Below are 24,843 nucleotides of genomic sequence, written 5' to 3' on the forward strand. Positions count from 1 at the left end.
GATATACAAGTGTGCTTATAAAATAAGGAGAATGTTAACTTGTGCCCTTAAGGGCACATGTTAAGAAGATAAATGTGAAAAAAATTTATTGAACTTGTGGTGTATTCAATTATCTAAACATTACATTTTTTGTATCATTAAATGCTATATTTCTATTTTTAGGTAGCTTAACATGTGCCCTTAGGGCACAAGTTAACATGACCCATAAAATAATAATATTTGTTAACTATTTTAATTTAAGTCTCGTGAACTTAACTCAGTTGGTAGAACATTGCTTATATATGTAGGACGGCGAGGTTTAAATTTCGTTCATCCCACTTAAAACTAGACTACTTGATTTTTTTTTTTAATATAACCACTAACTAGTAAAGTAAATAAGTAACCACTTAGGCACTAGACTACTTTACCAAACACTTTAATTTCATTCTACTAGATTTTCTAAGCATGGTTATTTTAATATGTTATAATCTAAGAAAAACACGGATACTCTTTAGATCAGACTTGCCCTCGTGTCCGATACCGACACAACACTGACACTTATAATTACATTGAATTATTTTATTTAGTCAAATTATTTTTGGTGTCGATATGTCAGTGTTCGTGTCTGGTTCGATATCCGTATTTTTTTTATAGGTTATAATATATAGCTCTATCTTTTTAAAAAATATTTTTAAATAGTGTTGTGTTTATGTACCAAAAAAAATAGTGCTGTGTTTAAAAATATTAAACGGTAGAAATTAGTTATGGTTGTTGTTATTTATCAAGTGTTATATTTTCGCCATCCTCGATGATTTTTTCTGGTTCCGTCCCTGATTATAAGTATACCCCTAACGTACTGAATACTTTGAAGGCCGGATGTGCTGAATACTTTGAAGGCCGCGTATCGGAATGCGTACCACTTACTGAAGTGAATTGCGAACCATGTGACTATGTCGCAAACATTGTTGCTAACCCCATCACATCACTACGATTGAACCTTTTCACGGAATAATAGAGGAATTATAGGGCATATCCGTGCACCTATCTCCTGACTTGCTAGCTTTGCTGGACCAAGCTCAAACGCTTGGAAGACTGCTGTCTGCTGATGCTCCTTTTGCCGATGTGTTGAAGGTACTGATGACCTTGAAGATAGAAGAAATGAACTTGGCTTAGGGTTGGAGAAGGATGTTGAAGACTTGGAGGTTGTATATTGAAAGAAGGTGTACTTACTAAGCACTTGCTCGATGTTTTTAGGTGCCTGTTTCCTTATGAGCTATAAATATGCTTTTAATTTTAGGCTTAGTATATTTTCTTTGTAAGCACTATGTTCTGTTTTGGTGTAATGATATATAACGTTGTAAGCACTACATGCGCTTTTTCTATAATGAAAGATAATTTTAATTTATGAATTTTTACTTCAGCTAACATTGCTTGCTCTTATATATACCTTGCTCCTCAAGCGTTGAGCTTGGTGCCTAACTCACATTAGAGGAGATCTAATAGTCGCCTCTGAATGAAACTTTGTGTTTCATTGGCCAGTCCAGAAAAACCAGTGGCCAAAAATATATGCTTCAAATTATATAAAGTTCTTTCTTTGATTCATTTAAGGTAAGAACATTGGTTCAAGTACACACACAAACTAAAGATGTATATATGGTGGAACAAACCATTCTTTCCAAAAAGAGACTACAAAAGGAAAGGTAGCTTTTTTTATAAGTACAAGTAAAACATAGTGGTACTAGGACTAATGTAGTTTCACAAACAACACTTAGACAAAAAAAACACAGCCTAAAGTCTTCATTGATTTGTTTAGACTCCATGATCTATCTGTGGCCTCAAAAACTTGGAATTTCCATCTCCAAGTATATATCACGCACTCTTCCTGTTTTGGTTGAGTGTGGCTGCTGTTGCCACAGTTGCAGCTACACCACCCGGTGTAGTTCTCATGTCGGGTTTGTTTCTAAGCTCGGCTCCTATTACTCCCTCCGCATCCTGTCGCGTCACAGCCTTGTCCCCTCCCAGTTTCTCTCTTGCACCCTCCATTCAAACCATGGAACATAACCATATGTCAGTCATATACAATAATATATAGTTGCCATATATATGTACAAATTTATTTTCACACTGGACTCGAACAACCATACAAATGAATTGAACACCATTACACCATAAGTTCTAAATCCTAGAGGCATTAGATTTATGGGTCTTTTCTTAGACATAACTCCTTATGTGATAAAATGAAATGTGATTTAACATATTTATCAATAGTGAAAAATATTAGACAAAGGCTATAAATAGAGTTGCAAATGTTTGTGATATATTATTAATTAAGAAGTTACCGATACGACATCAGCCAATGTTGTCTTCTGAAAAGCAGGCATAGTTCTAGTATTCTTAGTGGCTGCCGACTGAGCTATGGCGCCCAACCCACCAGGCTCAGTATGATTCTTTCCAGTAGCTCTCATTTCAGCAGCTTGTATAGCAGCAGCATCACTCTGATCCAACGGCTTATCACCAGCTGGAGTTAAACCCGAAGCTTCAAGAGCTTCTCCAATTGTTATAGCCTCAGGGTCCAAAACCAAACCAGGATCATTCATAGGCACATCAGGTTCAACAAACTGTCCAACAATTTCTGACCCAACCGATTCAGTGATCACTCTGTTTCCACCCACTTTTGTTTCAAAGACAGCCACTCCTTGGTTTTTGGCTATGTCTGACATGTCGTCGCGGTTTACAAGACCAACGGCGGCGTTTACTGCGGCTGCTGATTGCATGACGGAGGCAGGGCTGCCTTTTTGGGTTTGTCCTAAAGCTTGATTCTCTGTTGCTTGCATTAGAGCTGCATCTCTTGGTTTGATTGGTTGTGATGCTAATTCTCCCGAGACATTGAAAACGTCACCGTATTTGATTGGTTCTTGCTTGGGGAATTGCTCTTCTTTTGGTCTTTGTCGCTGTTCTTGACTCATGGTTCTGCAATTTAGTCTCTCTGGAAATACTCTTTGGGTATATTGGTTTAATTTGAATGAAATTGTGTAACTTGTATTGTATTGTATTATATTTTGAACTTTGAGTTTATACTATATATACAGAGTACAGTACCATAGAATAAAATAGAAGATATGGTGATGAATAATGGAGAATTTACACTTGTCACCGAGGAATAGATGGCTGTTCCATGTTTGAAGTTACAGGTGGCATTGAAGCACCGAAATGCATGACACATGGAAGACCAATGTTCTATATCCATTCCAGAACGTGAATTATAAGGTTTTTTCTAAAATTGAGTGTTGGGAAAAACCGGCATAGAGAAAATAAAAGAACGCAATCAACAACACAAGAATATAACGTGGAAACTCCAAAACCGGAGAAAAAACCACGGCCGTTGTCAAAACCGACAACCAGAGAATAAACACTATGTGAAAATTGTTACAACACATAGACTTCACTCTCTATCACCCCATGCCCCAATACACCCACACTCTCCAAAGTAAATATTTGAACTACATCTCAAATACTCTTAAACAAAAGCATAAGAGAAAAGCAAAAAGACACAAATATAAACTTAAAGTGTTTACAAGTGTTACTGCTTGGTGTAATTATAAACAAAGAACTTAGGTCCATTATATAGCTTTGATTTCCTCCTTGCTTCACAATTCTAAGCGATGTGGGACTTTCAATAGCTATTTTTTAACCTCCTTCTTTTTCTTCATTAGCAATGTGGGACTTACATTGCAATCAATCCCAACAATCTCCACCTTGATTGTAATGGTCTTCAATCTTCATTGTCTACACCGACAATCATTATCTTCTGCTTCCATTGTCTATACCGACAATCATTGTCTTCACCGACAATCATAATTCTCATTGTCTATACCGACAAATTAAATTATCATACTCCACCATAAAGAGTATACTCCACTTGGAACTAAACCATCCCAAGAATTTTCTTCACTTGGAACTAAATCATCCCAAGATTTTTCTTCACTTGGAACCAAGCCATCCCAAGAATTTCATCTCGAAACCTCGCTGAGAATTTATGGTGCAACTTCCATGTTGGCTTTCTCTGGAAGTTCATCAGCCATCGAGATAACCGCGTACCTTGCATCAATGCCAACCAATGCCCGCACGCTATCATCACACACCTTGCATCCATGTCAACCGATGCCCATGTGTCACTTGAACAACTTCAAACATCCATGAAACCACCTTCAGGCCATTGTTAGGCTCCAACAATTCCAGTTTAGTTACATCACCTAGTAAACGTTGTTTCACTAGTCTAACTAAACTCATGTCACTAACAAGTATCCACCCGAAGATCCACAACTTAACCAAAACATGAGAATCACCACTAGTAACAGATGCATAACCAATAATAGTAGAACTATCTAACAAGTATCTACCTACTATCTATGCATCAAAGTTCAAGAAAATACCTCGCATTGTGTTTAAAAGAAACTCACCCATACCTTGAACCTTACAAGCTTTCCGTCACCAAGATGAACAACTCCACCTTCAACTAGCTATAGGGATTCAAAAGTATTTCTTCTTCAAACACATGTGATAGGAGCTTCCAAAGTCCATATGACTCAACACTCCACCGATTCTCAACTTCCACTAGCACCTTCGCATCCTCATAATAAATTGTTGTTTCAGACGTAACCCGAGTATTCTTATCACCGCCTCTCCAGACTGATGTTGAGTATTATTACCACCGCCTCTCCAAGCTGATCTTGTGTAACCCTGATTGCATCAACACATCATTGACTTGATTTTCTACAAGCCAAACATCAATTTTCTCTAGCCTAAACTTCACAGCGGAACTCCCTCCTCCTGAATCAAACCAAGAGCTCTGATACCAGTTGTTGGGAAAAACCGGCATAGAGAAAATAAAAGAACGCAATCAACAACACAAGAATATAACGTGGAAACTCCAAAACCGGAGAAAAAACCACGGCCGTTGTCAAAACCGACAACCAGAGAATAAACACTATGTGAAAATTGTTACAACACATAGACTTCACTCTCTATCACCCCATGCCCCAATACACCCACACTCTCCAAAGTAAATATTTGAACTACATCTCAAATACTCTTAAACAAAAGCATAAGAGAAAAGCAAAAAGACACAAATATAAACTTAAAGTGTTTACAAGTGTTACTGCTTGGTGTAATTATAAACAAAGAACTTAGGTCCATTATATAGCTTTGATTTCCTCCTTGCTTCACAATTCTAAGCGATGTGGGACTTTCAATAGCTATTTTTTAACCTCCTTCTTTTTCTTCATTAGCAATGTGGGACTTACATTGCAATCAATCCCAACATTGAGGACCGACCAATGAGAACAAACTATATGTAAATTCATATATGCAAATTCAAAAATTTGTTACAAGTTTCTTATGGTATCCACATGCAAATTCACTATGTGACTTGTTCTTATTCATTGATTGACATATACCCTCCAGTATATTATTTTGTCCAATAAAATCTAAGCCCCACATTGTATTATCACTGCAATTTTAATTTTTTTATTTGAAAAATGAATGATTGGATTTGGGACTGGACCTCCTGTAGTGAAAACTGCACATGAGAGGATCCATTCTCGTGGTTAACTATTATACCTCCACCGACTGGTACGGTGAGCAAAGTAATAAGCTACGAAGTTTGCACGGACATCAACACATATTGATAGGTATTATTAATAATTTGGAAAAAAATAATATAATTTAATATAATTATAAGGGTTAGTATCGGACATCGATGTCCAACATTAGAACGTATTTAGTTTAAGGATTGTCCGTGTTCCATAAGTAGTAAAGAAGGAGAGGAAGAGAGGGCCACAGTTAGAAAGTGAAAGTCCGCTGTAAAATTGATTCAATGAATAAAATGTAATTTTGCATCGGAGGATTACATTACTCACAGAAAAACAATGAGTAATTAAGCAATTCTCATCAATTAGTAATTATTAATATCATTTAACAATATATTATTACCGTCAAAAAAATAATATATTATTACATCAAAAAGGGATTATTGTTTAATGGTTAAAATTTCATTTTTAAAAAAAGATTCACGGTTCCAATCATGATCTCTATATATTGTAATGTTTTTTCAAACTGAGTATAAATTTATAGAAGACAAGAAAGATATTTTTATCTTGCTTAACCAATCATATATGATTGGATCATGATTATAAAATGGGGTGAATATGTCTTTAAATCTGGTTTTTTGAGCTGCAGGGTGACTCCAATCAGTCTTTTTAGCTATAATAATTCGAATCATATTATGTAATTTGTTCTTGTTGCTTATTGCATTTAGTTATTCAATCATAATATTGATTCGAATCATGAGACTTAAAATTAGTTAATGTGGAATATTTCTTGCATGATTCGAATCAACCGAATCATAGCCATGGTATGTTGATTCAAATAATGCCTCGTTTGTTATATAAACATGCACAAACAAATTTAGCAAGTCATAAAAGGGACACACAAAATTGGATTAAGAATTTCGTGTTGAGAGCATTTGGTGAGCAATTTGAGTTGGCAAACACATTGTAATGATCTTGGCAAACAATTATTGAAGCCATCGTGGCACGATGGTCTACGATGGAAAATCCCAAAACATCTAAAAAAATTACAAATAGAGTTCTTCTCCTTCACAACTATTCATTCAAAAATTCAGACAAGTAAAAGACTCTAAGGACCAAAGAGGGATTAGGAGTTCTCAAGGGAAGGAGACTCCCCCCACCATAGGGAGACAAAGCTTTCTCAACAAGGCATTGAGGTTATTCTTTATTTATATTTCTGCTTATTGTTTTAATATGCTTTTGAGTAGCTAAATACCTTTAGGTTAGGTTGGGTAGATGAACTTCTCTATAAATGCTTGATATTATGTAATTTGGTTTTTCAAAGTTTATATTATTTCTATCCAGTTTATTATCTTTTATTATCTTGTTATAATGCTTTATTCATAATACCGGTCATATTAGTGAATGAACTCATAGGATTGAGGTGATCTCGTGACAAACACTTAAATCCTGAGCTAAAAAGATAATATAACTAATCAGAATTGGAAACAGTAGTACAAGTACTCGAGAATGTGGGTTATAAGGATTAAGATTTACATGTCTAAATTTTGCATGCTTACAGCTATTTAATTAAGGTAAGCTTAAACCGTAAAAAAATAAAAATAAAGTAAGCTTAACGTTGAGACCATGGTAAGGGTAATAAGTGACAACATGGGTTTTCTTATCTCGATTAACAAATAGCATCTTCAATTGCAATAGTGTGAGGGATGCGAAATAATATAACACCAAGTTACCAAGCATGAGTAGAGGAGGGATTTAGAAGTACTTAACCTAGTTTTCTTACCTTATTTCTCAAAACCCTTTTTAATTTCCGTTCTGAATCAAAACCCTTTCAAAAACCAAAGCGAATGCAAACTATATAATTCATAAACGAAACTAGTAGTTTTGACACGATCTCTGTGGAGACGAACTCATTCAATTGAGAATTTATTAGTCGACGACAGACTGGTTCACTTGTCATACCGTAATCAGTGACCAAGACTTAATTTATGGTAGTTGAAGACCTCCTTTAAGAATAGAAGGTGGAAAATCAATGCAATCAAGTTTTTGTTGTATCCAAAAGCAAGGAAAGCTGTCACTAAAAGCTGAAAAAATGAAAATTCAGGAATGAATGTGAGGCAAGTTAGAGAGCAGAGATTTCATTTCAAAGCTTTGCCACAGCTCGTGTGAGCCCATGCACGATTGTGGCTGACCCAGCAGAAGGAATCGACAATTTTTTCCTTTTCATTTCACTTGTCCATTATCTGTCATAAAACTCATATGACTATTGAGATGGACGAAATTAAAGTTCCTTAGGCTATAAATTGGACCTCATACTCTTGTAAATATTCATCTCCCGATCTTCTAAACATTTCCAAGTTTCAATAAAATTCGCTTACCTTATTTTCACGTGTTCTTAGTATAATTTTCTGTTTTTAGTTAGTTTATTCAGTTGCTCACCATGGTTAGGTGTAAGTAGTACATACACACGTGGCCGTGACTCCTGTGGAATCGCATTCGTATCTATCCCTGGCTTTGCTGGGAGCTATTTTGGAAACCGCATTCCTACCTTTTAAATTCTACGTTTGATCATTCATCTAGTATATGCTCTCTTGGAGGAAAGCATCTAGTGTTTTCAATGTGGTCATATGGATCGTACTGGATATACTTTTTCGTTTTCTCGAGGAAAACATCTAGTGTTTCGATCTCTTCAATCCCAACAACCTTCGCGAAGTCGCTTCCTTGGTGTAGCCCGCGGTCGAGTAGGTACATCTTCATTCAGTCGTCGGTCTTGCCTTCGACCTATAGCTTTATTGAACCTTTCTATGTAGTTCCTCAATGGTTCGTCTTCTTTTTGGACTATTGCTTCTAGAGTGGCTTCCGTTTTTGGATGCCTTCATGATGCTGTAAAGTGGGAGGTAAACTGGCAGCAAAGTTCTCTCCAAGAATCAATTGACCCTTAGCAGACTTTATACCAAGTCATGGCACCCTTATAGAGAGTGGTGGGAAACAACTTGCAATTGATGTATCCTCGTACTCGCCTGTAGTCGAGGACCGCCTCGATGTTTTCAATGTGGTCATATGGATCGGTCGATCCATCATATATGTCTGTTGCAACATTGCAGTGTGTAGGTTTACATCCGATTTAACACGCTTTTCATATCTAAAAACGTAAAATTGAACGATTTTACGAGTTAAAATGCGATTTTTAAAAACATGGCAAGGGGTTTCCCCATTCTGACGGGTAATGGAACCCTCACAATCCTTCTCGAAAATGGTCCTCGAGGCTTTTCTTTGTCACTTCGTGGTGAATGGCGATTATGTCGACGAGGAGGAGTGTGACGGTTCCTCCTAGGTGAATGACGAGGAGGAGTCTTGTATTCACGCCTAGGGGAGAGTCAACTTGGCACTTCTTACCTCCTTGGGGTGATTGATTTGTTCCTGCGATTGTCACGTGGTCGCGGGGGACCTTAAGGGTGAGTGAACCCATCCCCACATGAGAGATAATGAGGATCCTCTTCGACTCTCTTGTTATGCTCAATTCCTCCACAACTTGTAGTTACAAGTTTTTCTCCCGCATGTACTGCCCTTGGTGATTGATAGCATTAACCAGGGTCTCCATGACCGCTTCTATTTCCGCTCCAACCGGCAATGGTGGAATATCCATCGGAGGTTCATAGAAATCCTACTCGTAGTTAGGATCGTCCTGCAGGTGTGTTGTCCCTAGCAGGACTTGATTCTCAGCCACATTCTCAACGTTGTTGTTGTTGTTGTTGTTGACATTGGCCATTGGTCTTGTTTTTGGGTGGTTTTGGAAGTTTTGGTCTTGTTTCTGGTAAAGACGAGGAAACTTTAGGTTCTCACATACACGGCACTGATCTTACCAGGATCAGAGTCGACCTTTGTCCAATGATGCTCCTCTTACTAACTTAAGTTAGTAAGAGGAGAAGTAAGGTTTTAAGAATAAAATAGAATGTACCTGACTCTTAAGCATGATAGGAGTATATATAGTCCCCGACATTGGGCCAAAACCATTGATGGACATATCAATGCCATCAATGACTGTTGGAAGACAACTAAAGAGCTTTGATGTGCAATAAATGTCCATAATTTTGATGTCGGACATTAAGATATTTGTGACTCATTCCACTCACATGGTGTACCCGTCAAAACAATTATGCGCGTCACTTTCATATATATGCAAATGTGCATCCATCTTCAAGGTACACACAATTTTACCTAATTTACACTCTCCCACCTTAAGTAAATACTGACTTGAACGTTGAAGTGTTAATATTTTTGCCGGTACCCTTCCACTATTTTATGTGTCATATCAAACATCTCATGGCATAAGTTAATAAATGAATTATTTTGACTTGTGAATTACAATTTCATGCATATATTTATAAATTTGTAAATTAAAGATTCATTATTCTCTCGTTTTAAAATGATTAAGTTCAACTTTAAAGTCAATATTTTTTTTTGGTTTTTTTTATCCTAGTAGATATTATATTTATACAGTGATGTTTTGTGAAGATATGAAGCCGTGCATGGTATAATAATACACCTTAAGAGTTTGTCATAAAAAATTTAAAGGCCAGAGAAACATATAAATTTTTAAGTTTTTTTCTTACAAGAATTTTGAAGAAAATTATTAAAGTACAAACATTATGATATACAAATAAAATTATTTGCTTAAGGATAACATAATTAATTTTAAACCTAATTAAAATGGTATCCCCGATATATCATCACAAATACTATTAATGCACTTTACAATTCTTGGAGGAGATGCCTCTGGACAATCCTCGTCAGTTTTGCAAGGCACGTCAACTGCATTGTCGAATAAGGAAAAAAATGTTATTAAAAGATGATATAATATTGTGCATTAGATAAATTTGAAAATGGTGTGAAAAATGACATACTGTTGTAAGTTGCAACAAGAATGAGTGAGAGAAGGATGATCAAAGCATACACAAACATGAGAATTTGAGGCATATTTTTCGTCATTTGCCTGTAATAATTAGAATAATTTTGATCACTTTATAAGTAAAATGTTCAAGCTTTGTTAACTTAAATTAAACAGTTTTTAGCTTTTAGGAGTTGCAAGAATTGATTTATAAAATTTGAATTAATGTTAAATATGTACACATGTGTCAATCAATATGTCTCTCTAGTTCACTTACTTAACCTTAGTAAATATCTTACATATTTTTTGATGATCATCAAAAGTTCATTATTTTTTTTATTAGACTGCATTATATATTTATATTTTAGCCTTTCGTAATAGATAGGAGAAAATTTTAAAAGAGAAACAACAGTACTTAATGTTGTATAAAAAATTGAATCAATGATTAAAATGTATTTTTGTATCAGAGGATTACATTACTCATATATGAAAACAATGGAATAATTAAGCAATTCTCATCAATTAGTAACTAATAATATCATTTAGCTTCAAATGAACAATATATTATTACACGATTTATTGTTTTATCAAGTATTCTAGTGGTTAAAATTTCATTCTTTAAAAAAGATCCCCGGTTCCAATCATGATCCCTGTATATTGTAATGTTTCTACAAATTGAGTAAATTTACGGAAGACAAGAGAGAGATTTTTATCTCGCTTAATCTATCATATATGATTGCATCATGATTACAAAATGTGGTGAATATGTCTTCAAATCAGGTTTTTTGAGTTTCTGCAGGGTGACTCGAATAAGTCTTTTTAGGTGTAATTTGAATCATGTTGTGTAATTGGTTCTTGTCGCTTATTGCATTTAGTTATTCGAATCATAATTGATTCGAATCATGATACTGAAAATTAGTTAATGTGACGTATTTCTTGCATTATTCGAATCAACCAAATCATGATTATAGCCATGGCATCAAATTCTACTTTCTTCATATTTCATGCCTCTTTTTTTTTTTTTTTTTTTGTATAAACACGCGGAAATATATTTAGCAAGTCAGAAAAGAAACACCAAAATTGGAATAATATTTTCATGTTGAGAGCATTTTGGTGATTAATTTGAGTTGGCAAACACTTTGTAATGATCTTGGGTTATTATCAATCATTAGGGAAGGGTTTCAAATTGTCTCTACTGAAATTATATAGTGAAAATCATTGAGGAATTAAGGATTTATTCAGGTTGAGAATTTGAGGTTAATTTTTTGGTCAATTCCTGATAATACTAAAATATGCATAATATTTAGTAGTATTTTACTAGAATAAATTATGCGTTTTTCTACCCAAAAAAAAAATTATGCGTTTAATAAAATTTAGGGTAAATGATCATTTACCCCCCGCAAAATAAGCAGATTTTCGTTTACCCCCTATGCAGATTTTTTTTCTGTTTACCCCCTTGCAAAAAATAGATTCACTCATTTTGCCCCCTGTGTGTACAACAGGACATGTGATTGTGCAAATTTGTTGACGTGGCTTGTACACATGGAAAAAATATTTATATTTATTTTTAAATTCCACGTCAGATAATATTTTTTTCAAAAAAAAAATTTTCCTACAAAATTAATAAAACGAATTTTTTTCCAAAATTAAAGAAAATCCTACAAATAAAATTTTTTTCCCTACAAAATTTTAAAAAATTCCTACAAATAGTTTTTTTCGTACAAAATTATTATTTTTTTCTTAAAATAAAAAAACGAATTTTCATATTTTTCTCCCAAATAAAGTTTATTTTCAAAATAAAGATTTTAAAAATTTATTTTCAAGTCTTTTTGATTTAAAAAAAAAACAGAATCTTCGCCGGTTTGCTTCCACCGTCGTGATCATATTCGTCGTCGTCTTCTACTTCGTTATTGTCTTCTGCTTCCTTCTATTTTTCTAGTTCTAGGGCAAATAATTTTGGTATAAGAGGAAAACACGAATAAAACTTCTTTTTCTATTTTTTTTAATTCAAAGAGATTAACAAAAAAATAATGTTTTGTTTTTAAAAAATAAAGATCATGTTTTTTTTAATTCAAAAAGATTTGAAAATAAATCTTTAAAATTTTTATTTTTAAAATAAACTTTATTTTGAAGTAAATATTTATTTTGGGAGCAAAATAAGAAAATTCATTTTTTTGTTGTTGGAAATTTTTTAAAAAATTTTGTAGGAAAAAAAATTTATTTGTAGGATTTTTTTGGGAAAAAGGAAAATCCGTTTTTTTATTTTGTAGGAATTTTTTTAAAAAAAAAATATTATCTGGCGTGGAATCTAAAAAATAAATATTAATTATTTTTTCCACGTGTACAAGCCATGTCAGCAGATTTGCACATTCACATGTCCTGCTGTACACACGGGGGGCAAAATGAGTGAATCTATTTTTTGCGGGAGGGTAAACAGAAAAAAAATCTGCATAGGGGGGTAAACGAAAATTTGTTTATTTTGCAGGGGGGTAAATGATCATTTACCCTAAAATTTATTAGAACTATTTAATTTTTGTCCTTCCTTTATATTTTTAGGACTTAAATGTTTGAAATATGAAGAAAGTAGAATTTGATGCCTTTTAAGGTGTCTTAGTGACCAAAACTTAATTTATGGTAGTGCAAGGCCTTCCTTTAAGAAGAGAATGTGGAAAATCAATGCAATCAAATTTTGGTTGTATCCAAAAGCAAAAAAACCCGTCACTAAAAGCTGAGAAAATGAAAAGTCTGGAATGAATGTGAGGCAAGTCAGATAGCAGAGATTTCATTTCAAAGTTTTGCAACTTTATTGAACCTCTCTCTATAGTTCCACAATAGTTCCCTCCTTGGGGTGATTAATTTGTTCATGAGACAGTCATGTGGTCGTGGGGACCTTGACCTCGAGGGTGATCCCATCCCCGCGGGGGAGATAATGGGGATCCACTTCGTCGGTAGTGCTCGTTGAGGCACTTGTTATCCTCAACTCCTCCACAACTTGTAGTCACAAGTTTTTTTTCCCGCATGTACTGCACTTGGCAATTGACCGCGTTAACCAGCGCCGCTATGACCGTTTCTATCGGTGCTCCAACCGGTAGAGATGGGATATCCATCAGAGGTTCAGGTACATACTCTTCGTAATTAGGATCGTCGCTTTCCGTGATGGAGGCCAATTTCCTGTCCTGCGGGTGTGTTGGACCTACTTGGATCTCATTCTCAGCCATGTTCACAACGTTGTTTTTGTTGACACCGACCATTGGTCGTGTTTTTGGATAGTTTTGGAAGTTTTGGTCTTGTTTCTGGAAAAGACGGAGAAATAACTTTAGGTTCCCATAAACGACACATTAATCTTACTAGGATCAAAGTCAACCTTTGTCTGGTGGTGCTCCATTTCCGTTATGGTGAATCGGAGGGGGTTTTGTACATACAGATTCTCTGAAGCTAAAGTTAGTAAGAGGTGGAGTAAGGTCTTAAGAATATAATAGAATGTACTTGACTCCTCTACATGAGAGAAATATATATAGCCCCGACGCTAGGCCATGACCATTGATGGACATATCAATGTCATCAATGACTTGTCGAAAAACGGCTGAGGAGCCTTGATGGACAGTAAATAATATTCATCATTCTGATGTCGGGCGTTATGATATGTTGGATATGATGTCTGTTGACCTGGGTGATGCGATCTTAGACTACTCTACGATTGAATCGTGCTCAACGGTTCAAGAGGAAGATTTTCTCAGCTATTAGGTCTTAGGCCCAGTTCAGATTTCAGAACAATATATAATTCTACGGTTTAAAATCACTAAGGATTAGATATCTTTCTCAGTTATGGACAATGCACTTGGCCCACAAATCTAATTCTCCTTGCTTTTTTGACGTGGGCCTTATTTTAGGAGTGACTATGACCAAAAATGTTTTCTCTCTAGGCCTCCCATGTATCTTTTATACCCTTAAATATTCTAATTTTGCCCTTGCTAAAAACTTCGGTTCGCAGAAATCGAAGTTTTTTCTAGTTCAAATTCAGGAAAAATTCGGTTAACAGAAACCAAATTTTTTTTAAGACAAAAAAAATTCGATTCGTAATAAGCGAAGTTTTTATTGAAGGACAAAAAAGTAAAATTCAGGAGAAAAGAACCATATGGCCTAAAAAAAACATGTGACCAACCCAAGTGTGGGGATAGCACCGCCCATACTACTTTTTTAATATGCGCCACAAAGCGCATTCTCTTATTTGTAGAAGTATTAGGTCCAGCTAGTTAGTGACATTATTTGAAGACACATATTTGAGAAAATATATAAAGAAAAAAAATTAGAAAATACGGAGTAATATATATTCTTAATATAAATAAATTATACGTAATTTTATGCCGGTGTACTTAAATGACTTAAATTTTTCGAGTCAAAAAAGTGGATGGTAATAATGTCACAATGCTCAGTGTCATTAGCAGGAGACAAATATCAATTGTCTAAATCAATTAACATCTGTAAATGAATTAAAAGAGTCTCAATATTTAATCAAATGATGCATGATTTTTTTTGTTAGAATGATATCAAATTTCCGTCAAGGTTACAAATAATTATTTTTCGATTGGGAATCTGTGATGCTTATAAGGTGAGTTATTCTCTTCCAATCAAATTTTTTTCATACAAATTGAATCGTTAACCAAAACTCTTGCCACTTGAATCAATTCATTACTCATAAAAATGCATGATTTTTACACTTCAACATCTAGTAAGACATAACAATAAGACATAACAGCAAATAGGATGTTTTCCGCCGCCGCTGCCCAAAATTAAACCAAAAAAAAAAAAAACTACATCCGCCGCCGCCGCGCTGCCTCCTTCCGTCTGATGACACTGCTGCAATGGCATCTATTGTTAGTCTCTCCTAGGAACATCCTTTGTGATTCCTCGTGAGTGTTTTGATTTCGATTCGATAGGATTTGCCGTAAGATCCAGAAAACTAATCCTAACGTGGTCGCTTTGTTTTTGGGGTCCGATCCTCGTGAGTGTTTGACTTAGATTCACTACCAAATTGATTGATTTGAAGCCATTGTGAAGGTTTTCAGGTTTGCTGCTTATCAATTTGGTGTCTTTTGTCTTTTATAGAATTAAGTATCGGGATTGCTTTTATGAACTGATTGGAGATTTGCTGGGTATACTGAAGCTTGTATTTTGTTGCTAATTCATTTGGATGCTTTCTATCTTGTCTCTCTTTGTGGTAATTGGGTTTGATCTGGTACTTTCTATTTGCCGTTTGGTGAGGCTTTCTCTTTGTTTGGGAATTTGATATTCATGAAGAGAGTTCATATGCATTACAACCACACCAGGCCTGCTACTAATGAGTATAGTAAGTTGATGGTAACAATACATATGCTGGTAGTGATATTATCTATTCATGGTAAACCATTGTTTTATGTTGATGTTGTAATGGCGGGCATTGAGACTCGGATCTGCCAAGAAAAATGAGTATCATCAGCTGGAATTGCCGGGGCTTGGGGAACCCGAATGCAATTCTACATTTGAAATTCCTCATCCGTAGGTATAAACCAGATGTAATGATCTTGTATGAGACCTTGATTAATTCGAATAAAACCAATGATCTGCGTTATGAATTGAGTTTTGATTCTTGTTTTGCTGCTGATCGGGAAGGTAGAGGAGGGGGCGTGGCTGTTTTTTGGAATAAGAATATTGACTGTACTATCACCAATTTTTCTTCCAATCATGTTGATATTAGTGTGAATGACTCGGTTAGAGGAAATTGGAGATTGACAGGATTTTATGGGTACCCAGAAGGTAGTCGTAGAAGAGATTCTTGGAATTTTCTTAGGCAACTTGCTAACCTCTCTACTTTACCTTGGTGTGTTATTGGGGAATTTAATGACATACTTTCATCCGACGAAAAGAAAGGAAGAGTGGACAGAGCAAATTGGTTGATTAATGGATTTAGAGAAGCAGTAATGGACGCTTGCCTGTTTGATTTAAACATGCATGGATATCAATTTACTTGGTTCAAAAGCTTGGGAACAAACCGGGCAGTGGAAGAAAAACTAGATAGAGCGTTAGTTAATGATGCTTGGAGCCAAAATTTCCCAAACGCTATGTTGGAGTGTTTGTCGGCTACTTCCTCTGATCACTATCCCATACGGCTTACTTGTGATTATGTTCAGTCCAACAACTATGTACATAGGCATTTCAAATTTGAGATGGCCTGGTTAGAAGAACCTGAATTTGCAAATTTTGTGAGACATAATTGGGGTAACTATAATGCTGGTGATATTATGCATAAGCTCAAGGAGTGTGCATCCGATTTAATAAGCTGGAGCAAGGAAAATTTTCATAATTTGCGCAAGCAAATTGATTTCTACCACAAAAAGCTGGAGACTACTCGCTTAAATGTTGATGAATCCAATATCAACTATTTCAATGCCTTGAAAAGAAGACTCTCAGTACTTCTTACTCAGGAGGATCGTTTTTGGAGACAAAGGGCAAAAACTTACTGGTACAAGGATGGTGATTTGAACACCAAGTTTTTCCATGCAGCTGCTTCTACAAGAAAGACAATGAACCGAATTGAAGCCTTGATCGACGACAATAATATTGAGTGTCGAAATCCAGATGGCATGGTTGCTATTGCTAGGGAGTATTTTTCAAATTTGTTCCAAAAGCAGATCAGTGCTCGTGATGAAGTGTTGAATGTCATCACGCTTACAATAACAATTGAAGATAATGAAAAACTCCTTGAACCGTTTGTGTTTGAAGAATTTCGTGAAGCAATTTTTTCCATGCAAGCTGATAAATGCCCAGGTCCAGATGGCTTTAATCCTGGATTTTATCAACACTTTTGGGACCTCTGCGGTAAAGATATTTTTGATGCTGGCTGTTCTTGGTTGGACTCAGGTGTGTTTCCTCCAGGGTTGAATTCTACTAATATAGCCTTAATCCCTAAAGGTGATGTTCAAACCACCATGAAGGATTGGAGGCCGATTGCGTTGTGTAATGTTCTCTATAAAGTGGTAGCTAAAGTTCTTGCTAACAGATTAAAAGGTGTGCTTCACAAATGCATTTCTGACAACCAATCTGCATTTGTACCTGGAAGATCAATTCTGGATAACGCTATGGCTGCAATTGAGTTGGTGCATTTCATGAAGGCAAAAACCAGGGGTAAACGAGGAGAGGTTGCTCTCAAACTTGACATTAGTAAAGCATATGATAGAATAGATTGGGAGTATCTCAAAGATATTATGAACACTATGGGATTCTCTGAAAAATGGATTTCTTGGATAATGCTTTGTGTTGAGACTGTCGATTACTCTATTATTTTCAATGGTAACACTGTTGGACCTATCATCCCAGGCAGAGGTTTGCGACAAGGGGACCCTTTGTCTCCTTATTTGTTTATCATTTGTGCAGAAGGCTTGTCAGCACTTATTAGAAAGGCTGAAGGAAGAGGTGATATTCACGGAGTCAAAATTTGCAAAAATGCTCCTATTATCTCGCATCTCTTGTTTGCAGATGATTGTTTCCTCTTTTTTCGTGCATCCGACAATGAAGCTGTGATTATGAAAAATATTCTTGCTACCTATGAAGAAGCATCTGGCCAAACAATTAATTTGCAAAAGTATGAAATCTTTTGTAGTAGGAATGTCTCTCCTGCTATTCAAAATTCTGTCACCACTATTTTAGGAGTGCAACATGTTCTTGGGACTGGTAAATATCTCGGATTGCCGTCTATGGTGGGCCGGAGTAGAAAATCAACATTCCGATTTATAAAGGACAGAATTTGGAAGAAGATTAATTCTTGGAGTAGTAGATGCCTCTCTCAAGCAGGTCGAGAAATTATGATTAAATCGGTTCTTCAATCTATACCTTCATATGTTATGAGTATATTTTTAATTTCATCCTCCCTTTGTGATGAAATTGAAAAAATGATGAACTCATTTTGGTGGGGCCATAATAGAGATCAATCTAAAGGAATACATTGGCTCTCTTGGGAGCGTCTTTCTATGCACAAAAATGCGGGTGGCTTGGGTTTTAAAAGCATTGAAGCTTTTAATTATGCAATGCTTGGAAAACAAGCTTGGAAGTTGTTATCAGATCCAAGCAATTTAATCACAAAATTATTCATAGCTAAATACTTTCCTAAAAGTGATTTTCTTGATTCGAGCATTGGGCATAATCCTAGCTATGTTTGGCGAAGCATTTGGAGTGCTAAATTTATTGTTCGTGGCGGATATAAGTGGAGTATTGGTACTGGTAACCATATCCCGATTTGGAATCATAAATGGAGCTTGGATGGTGATATTTTTACACGACCGATACATATGAATCATGTGATGGACACTATGAGAGTCTCAGATTTGTTGATGTCTGATTCAAAGATGTGGAATTTGCCTCTTATTTGCTCCTTGTTTGATGATAGTAGTGCAAGGAAAATTTTGAAAACTCCTCTGTTAGACTCAGTTCCAGTCGACAAAGTTATTTGGAGATTAGAAAAGGATGGGCACTACTCAGTTAAGAGTGCATATCGTTATTGCATTGACGAGGCCATTGATACTACACATTTGAAGGTTCCAGGTCAGTGGCATTATATCTGGAAAGCAACGGCTCCACCAAAAATTAAGAACTTTATTTGGCGGTTATGTCGTAATTGCATTCCGACTAGATTTCGACTGAACCAAAAGGGTGTTAATTGTCCTGGTAATTGTGTTCATTGTGATGATGAGCTTGAAGATAATATTCATCTATTTTTCTTATGCAATAATGCAAAAAATATATGGCAAAAGCTTGGATGGAGAGATGTTATTCAACAACACTTGTAGGTCTTTAACTCAGAGCATTCAACGTTGTTCATGGTGACATTATGGAGCATTTGGCAACAAAGAAACAATAGGGTGTGGGGGAATAAAATTGAACCAACTCATGTAGTTTGTGACAGAACCACCAACTTATTATTGGACTGGAGAAATGCACAACAATACAAGCAACAGAACTGTATGCAGCAACAAGTAACTGAAACTCGTTGGCAAAAGCCGCATACAGGGCGGTACAAGTGTAACATAGATGCTTCGTTCTCTGTTCGGCAGAATAAAGTTGGAATAGGAATGTGTATATGAGATGATCAAGGACAATTTGTTCTAACCAAAACTGAATGGATGTCACCCATCACAGATACTGATATTGGTGAAGCTCTTGGTTTGCTTAGCGCTCTGAAATGGGTTCATGATTTGCAGCTAGAAAATGTGGACTTTGAACTAGACTCCAAGAATGTTGTTACAAGCTTTCATAGTAAGCACAATAATGTGTCTGAGCTTGGTGATGTTATTAGAGATTGTGTTCATTTGCACAAAACTTATTTTAGAAACTCTAGTGTTGAGTTTATTAGGAGACAAGCCAATGAGGTTGCTCATGCTCTAGCAAGGGTGGCCACTTCTATAGCTAGTTTCCACCTTTTCATTGATATACCCACTTGTATTGTTAACATTCTAAATAATGAAATGCTATAAACTTTTTACTGTAAAAAAAAAAAAAAAAAAAAAAAAAAAATCTAGTAATACTTATGCCTATTTGTAACCATACATGCCACTTTGGTCGTGGGAAAAAAATTAACATGGTACCCAATGTATTAACATTTCAACTTCAAGTGAACCATTCATTCATTTTAGAGACTAAAGTGAAATATTCTAAATGAATAAATTATCTTAAAACTAAGATTAATACAAGCACCAAATTAACCTAACTAAATTATAAGTTTATACTATGTTATAAATAGAGATACCTGCATATATGTAACATGTTATATTACATGGAATAATTTTTTATTTTATTTTTATTTTATCAAATAGTTTAGTAAGTAAAATTTTACCCTTTTAAAATAAATTAATGAAATAAATATATGTCCTACCAATTAAACTAACGTCATACACAAAGGATTTTTTTTTTATTAGAATGAAAGAAGAAAAAAAAAAAAAAGCCAAATGCATATACACACACGTATGTGTCATAAATTCATATATGGGACTCGTGATGAATTTGGCCTCTAAAGTGAGATATTTTGGTGTAAACAGGTATCTTTGACCGCAACCGTAAAGATTAATCCCTCGAGAGTGTACACATATATTCATTCTATCATTATTGATCATATTAGTTCCCTTTGATCTTAGGCACTGTCACTACCAATTTCCCACCGGAACAAACAGCAGTAACCCTCTCCGGCTGCGTCCACGGCGGAAGTCTAAACCGCCAAAGATCAACACCAAGAGATGACCTCTTCTCTTGCTGACCCGCCACCGAAACATCACCACCATCGAATCTCTTGATCACAATTTTAGTTATTCCTGGTAGAATCTCAATCGCCTGAGCTCGCACACCACCGTCATTGAAAATATTCATCTTATTACATAACGCTACAAACCGGAAAAACTGCGGCGTTTCCTCGATCGAAATATCGGCATCTGAAGGAAAAGGAAGCTCGAGCATTTTAGCAAACACATGTGGAAGCCTCCATAACTGCTTTTTTGTGTTTACGTTTGGTGTTGTTGAAACGACGCCGTGTTGAGAACGTTTCTTTGCGAAGGGGTTAACGGTTGTAACTTTCTTAGCGAACATGCTCATGAAGTGTTTGTGTTATTGTTTGTTCTTAGATGTGAGAAAAGGTTGAAATGGAAAGTATGAGTTTTTGCGGGTTAATTTTGTTATGGGAATTTATGTTCGATGATGGGTGATATATAAAGGGTTGTGTTTATTGGTTTGACGAAAATACCCTTAAAGAGGACATTGTTTTGAGTGATTGTGCTTTCTTTGTCCTAAGGAATCTTGAAAAGGTTTTGCTTTGGCCCCTAACTAAACGAATAGAATATATGTATGGTAAAGTTCGCAAAATAATTTTAAAAACAATTAATACAAAATAATGATTTGGAAAGTTTGTTTGCTGTGTCACCCGTTTCATTTTAATTTCTGATGGCAAAGTCAAATTTAGAGTAAATAAATGACCACAAATCCTTGTATAAAAAAAACACAAATCCTTTTGTAAAAAAAAAAAATACCACAAATCGTATCTCAAGTCAATTAGATTTGACATTTTAATCGAAGTTCGAATCCGATCTTTCACTTTGTTGCGTGAGTTTCCAATAACTTATTATTTTGTCTATCAACCAAAAAAATAAAAAGGAAGTGAAAAAAAAAGAAGAGAAATTGTTATAAGCCTTGCTTAATTTCCTATAACATAAATAGGTTAATCACGAAGTCAAATTTAACTTAACTTCTTCATCAATCTCGTGAATTATTAAACTGACATTAGTTTAAAGTGAATTTAATTTTGAAGGTTCATCAGAAAATTTAATGTTTATGAGGAGACACAATTAGGAACAGAGGTTTAAATTGTATTTTTCATTTTCTAAAACTTTTTCACTAATAATTTAATTGTATTCTTTATCAAAGTATTTAACTTTTGATTAACATACACACAATAGAATAAAAGTTAAAACATAAAGAATACAAATAAAACTAAAAATAGATAGAGGAAGAATACAACACAGTATCAAACCCGGTTACAATTACTATGATAAGACCGTATCCTAGATTTTCTACTTTAAACTTAAGGATTTCCACCTAGTGAACCTTCATATAGAATTTTCTGCATCACAAGTGATGATGACTTCCTTGTTTAAGACAAGATGTTGCCTAACTGGGTGAGTTACATAACGTTTGAGTTTGTATCGGTGTGATACAAAGTCATGGTCTAGTATTCTAACTCCAAAGAGAGGATATATAATGAAAATCCTATAATCATGATATTCACTTGTTGAGTAATCATGATTGCACACATATTTGGTGCTTTGAAGTTCTGAATGTAGAGGATGATTTTTTTTTTAAAGGAACACGCAATAGCCCATTGTGTGACCTCCTTGCTGATTTCACTAATGATTTCCTTCCACTCACTAGCTCTTCAACCACTTACAACGATTACAAACAATCTTCTATTTATAAACAACTAAAAATAAAGTCGTTGTGATACAATTTAATTGTAGTACAGTACGAAACCTCTCTGCGTAGTACTATTCTAAAAACTTGCAATAGTACTATGTTGAGCTGTCATTTTATCGTTCATGAGAAACACACACAATAATGTTTGAATATTACTGACGTGTGGTTGAATATTCAACACAAACAATAATGTTTGAATATTCCTCAAAAATTGATCCTTTTGTGATGTTGAATGTTTGTTATCATCAAAATCTTGAATGAATGTGATATTGCTTGAACATATTTTGTTCTAACAAATTTGGATTTATGCACCTCGTCAAAAATAACAATCACTATTATGGAGAGAACAATATACAAACCCTAATTCCCAAATTTTGAAAACGATAAACAACAAACCCTTTGTGTTGGTACAAGTATGATAAATTTAACAATAGAAGAAGACGTTTGAATGATGAAGCACTTTGGAGCAAGATTACGTACTCTCTCCGTCCCAAATTATAAGGGAAAAAAGCCCATTTTTTTTGTCTCAAATTATAAGAGAAAAATCATTTTCAAGAATGTTTTTTTCCTTATTTTCATAAAATTAAATGCAAATTGCATTTAATTTTTTCTCTCTCTTATTTTCTCAATAAACAACAACCAATGAAAATTGTTTTTACATCTTCCTATGCAACTTATTCCAAGTAAAACCCACAAAAACATACTTCAAATTCTCATGTTTTACTTTTTCTTAATAAGTGTGATTTTTTTATTTTCCCTTATAATTTGGGACGGAGGGAGTAATTCTCTTTTGAATCATCATTACTGCTGCATTTATGTTTTCGTAATTTGAGAATTAGGGTTTATCATGTAATTTCTTTTTGTTTTTATTTATGATTTTATAAATACACATATTTGTTTTCTTTTATTAATTTATTCTTTTCTCTCTTATCATATCATGTTACTTATAATCATTTTATTTTATTTATTCATTTCTCTTCAATTTTTTACTTTCCTCTATATTTCTTTCATTAACCATACAAAAAAAATTAGGTAAGGAGTTGTCTCGGTTTATTTTTTTTAGATACTAAAAAATGGTTTTTATTAAAGACAAAGTTGGGTCTTGGATTTTTTTTGGAGCAAAATGAGCCTTCGCTCTTAAATTTAAGTAAAATAAATAAGTGAACACTCTTTTAGTTGGATATCAGTACCCTTTAAATAAAATTTAATATCATATCATATTTATATATTAGAATAAATTCAAATTTAAATAAATTTTGTCCAGAGGATACCGGTAGCTAACAAAACACTTGCACCTAAAAATTTATATCAAGGTAAATAGTGAATTTGGGAAAGAAAAAGTAAGATTAAATGAGATTAGAAGTTTAGTCAATGTCCAATTTTTTTACTTCTCCGTATTAATTAAAACTAGACACTTACCCGTGCATCACGGGTTTTATGCGCTATTTTATACTATCACGTCAAAAAATTATTTGTATAAGTAGTAAATTTAAAATTGAAACAATAGGAGCAAATATATTAATTTGAAATTTATTGGAGTCTTCAATCCCTTACCAAAAAATTACTGCATTATCGAATTTGACATTTATATTAATTTGAAACTTATTGGAGCAAAGATAAACCAACATAACTCATACTCAAATATCAAATATGATAAAAATCATACAGGGCATAACAACCACTAGTAAATTTTATTTTATCTAATTTTTTTTTACTAACATTAAAAAAAGAGTCAGGATCCGTTGACACCAACTAGTTTGACACCAAATGTTACACATCTCAATAACGTTTTAACCGATATAAATTTTATAAAATCCACCGTTGGATTGAAAGTTTACATCATATAGATCATTTGTGTAAAATTTCAAATAAATCCAAAATCATTTGATATGTTATTGAGATACATCAAAATTAACGGTTTTTGTATTTTTTTAAATGCCGTTAATCTTTATGTCTGAAATTTTGGATTTGTCTGAAATTTTACACAAATGATCAATATGATGTAAACTTTCAATCCAACGGTGGATTTTATAAAATTTATATCGGTTAAAACGTTATTGAGAGGTGTAACATTTGGTGTCAAACTAGTTGGTGTCAACGGATCCTGACTCTTAAAAAAATAGTCCCAACAATCGACCAACTCCTTATATTTACAAAGATTGGACAAAAGATTATTAACAAAAACATTAACTATTTTGAAAAAAAAAACAATAAAATACACAAAATAATAAAATAACACAGAAAATTAAAATGAATAATAACCCAAAGGGGCTGCTAATTTAGACCCAGTTGGGTCTAAATTAGCAAAGTGCACCTTTTCAGTTGGACCAAAATACCCATTCTTTTTAATTAATTAACCAAATTACCATCAATGGACGCGGATCCAGAGTCGCGCGAGTACCGCAG

At 34.4% G+C, this 24,843-nt stretch overlaps 2 protein-coding genes and 1 long non-coding RNA gene across 3 annotated transcripts; all 3 read right to left on the minus strand.

Moving 5' to 3' along the window:
- Positions 1–1,555: 1,555 nt before the first annotated feature.
- Positions 1,556–3,243, minus strand: LOC123884532 (late embryogenesis abundant protein D-34-like). The gene is made up of 2 exons (XM_045933645.1): positions 2,319–3,243; positions 1,556–2,016 (listed from the first exon to the last, which is right to left on the minus strand). Exons 1-2 carry the CDS (start codon positions 2,943–2,945, stop codon positions 1,849–1,851), a joined length of 795 nt encoding a protein of 264 aa, XP_045789601.1. The 5' UTR covers positions 2,946–3,243; the 3' UTR covers positions 1,556–1,848.
- Positions 3,244–10,156: 6,913 nt separating this feature from the next.
- Positions 10,157–10,677, minus strand: LOC123902315. The gene is made up of 2 exons (XR_006807547.1): positions 10,472–10,677; positions 10,157–10,379 (listed from the first exon to the last, which is right to left on the minus strand). It is a non-coding gene; the product is annotated as an uncharacterized LOC123902315 (long non-coding RNA).
- Positions 10,678–20,595: 9,918 nt separating this feature from the next.
- Positions 20,596–21,060, minus strand: LOC123889813. Its single transcript, XM_045939313.1, has one exon. The coding sequence runs from the start codon at positions 21,058–21,060 to the stop codon at positions 20,596–20,598; it is 465 nt and encodes a 154-aa protein (XP_045795269.1).
- Between the last annotated feature and the right edge of the window lie 3,783 nt (positions 21,061–24,843).

The sequence above is a fragment of the Trifolium pratense genome, linkage group LG1 (genome assembly GCF_020283565.1).
Source record: "Trifolium pratense cultivar HEN17-A07 linkage group LG1, ARS_RC_1.1, whole genome shotgun sequence".
NCBI lineage: Eukaryota > Viridiplantae > Streptophyta > Magnoliopsida > Fabales > Fabaceae > Trifolium > Trifolium pratense.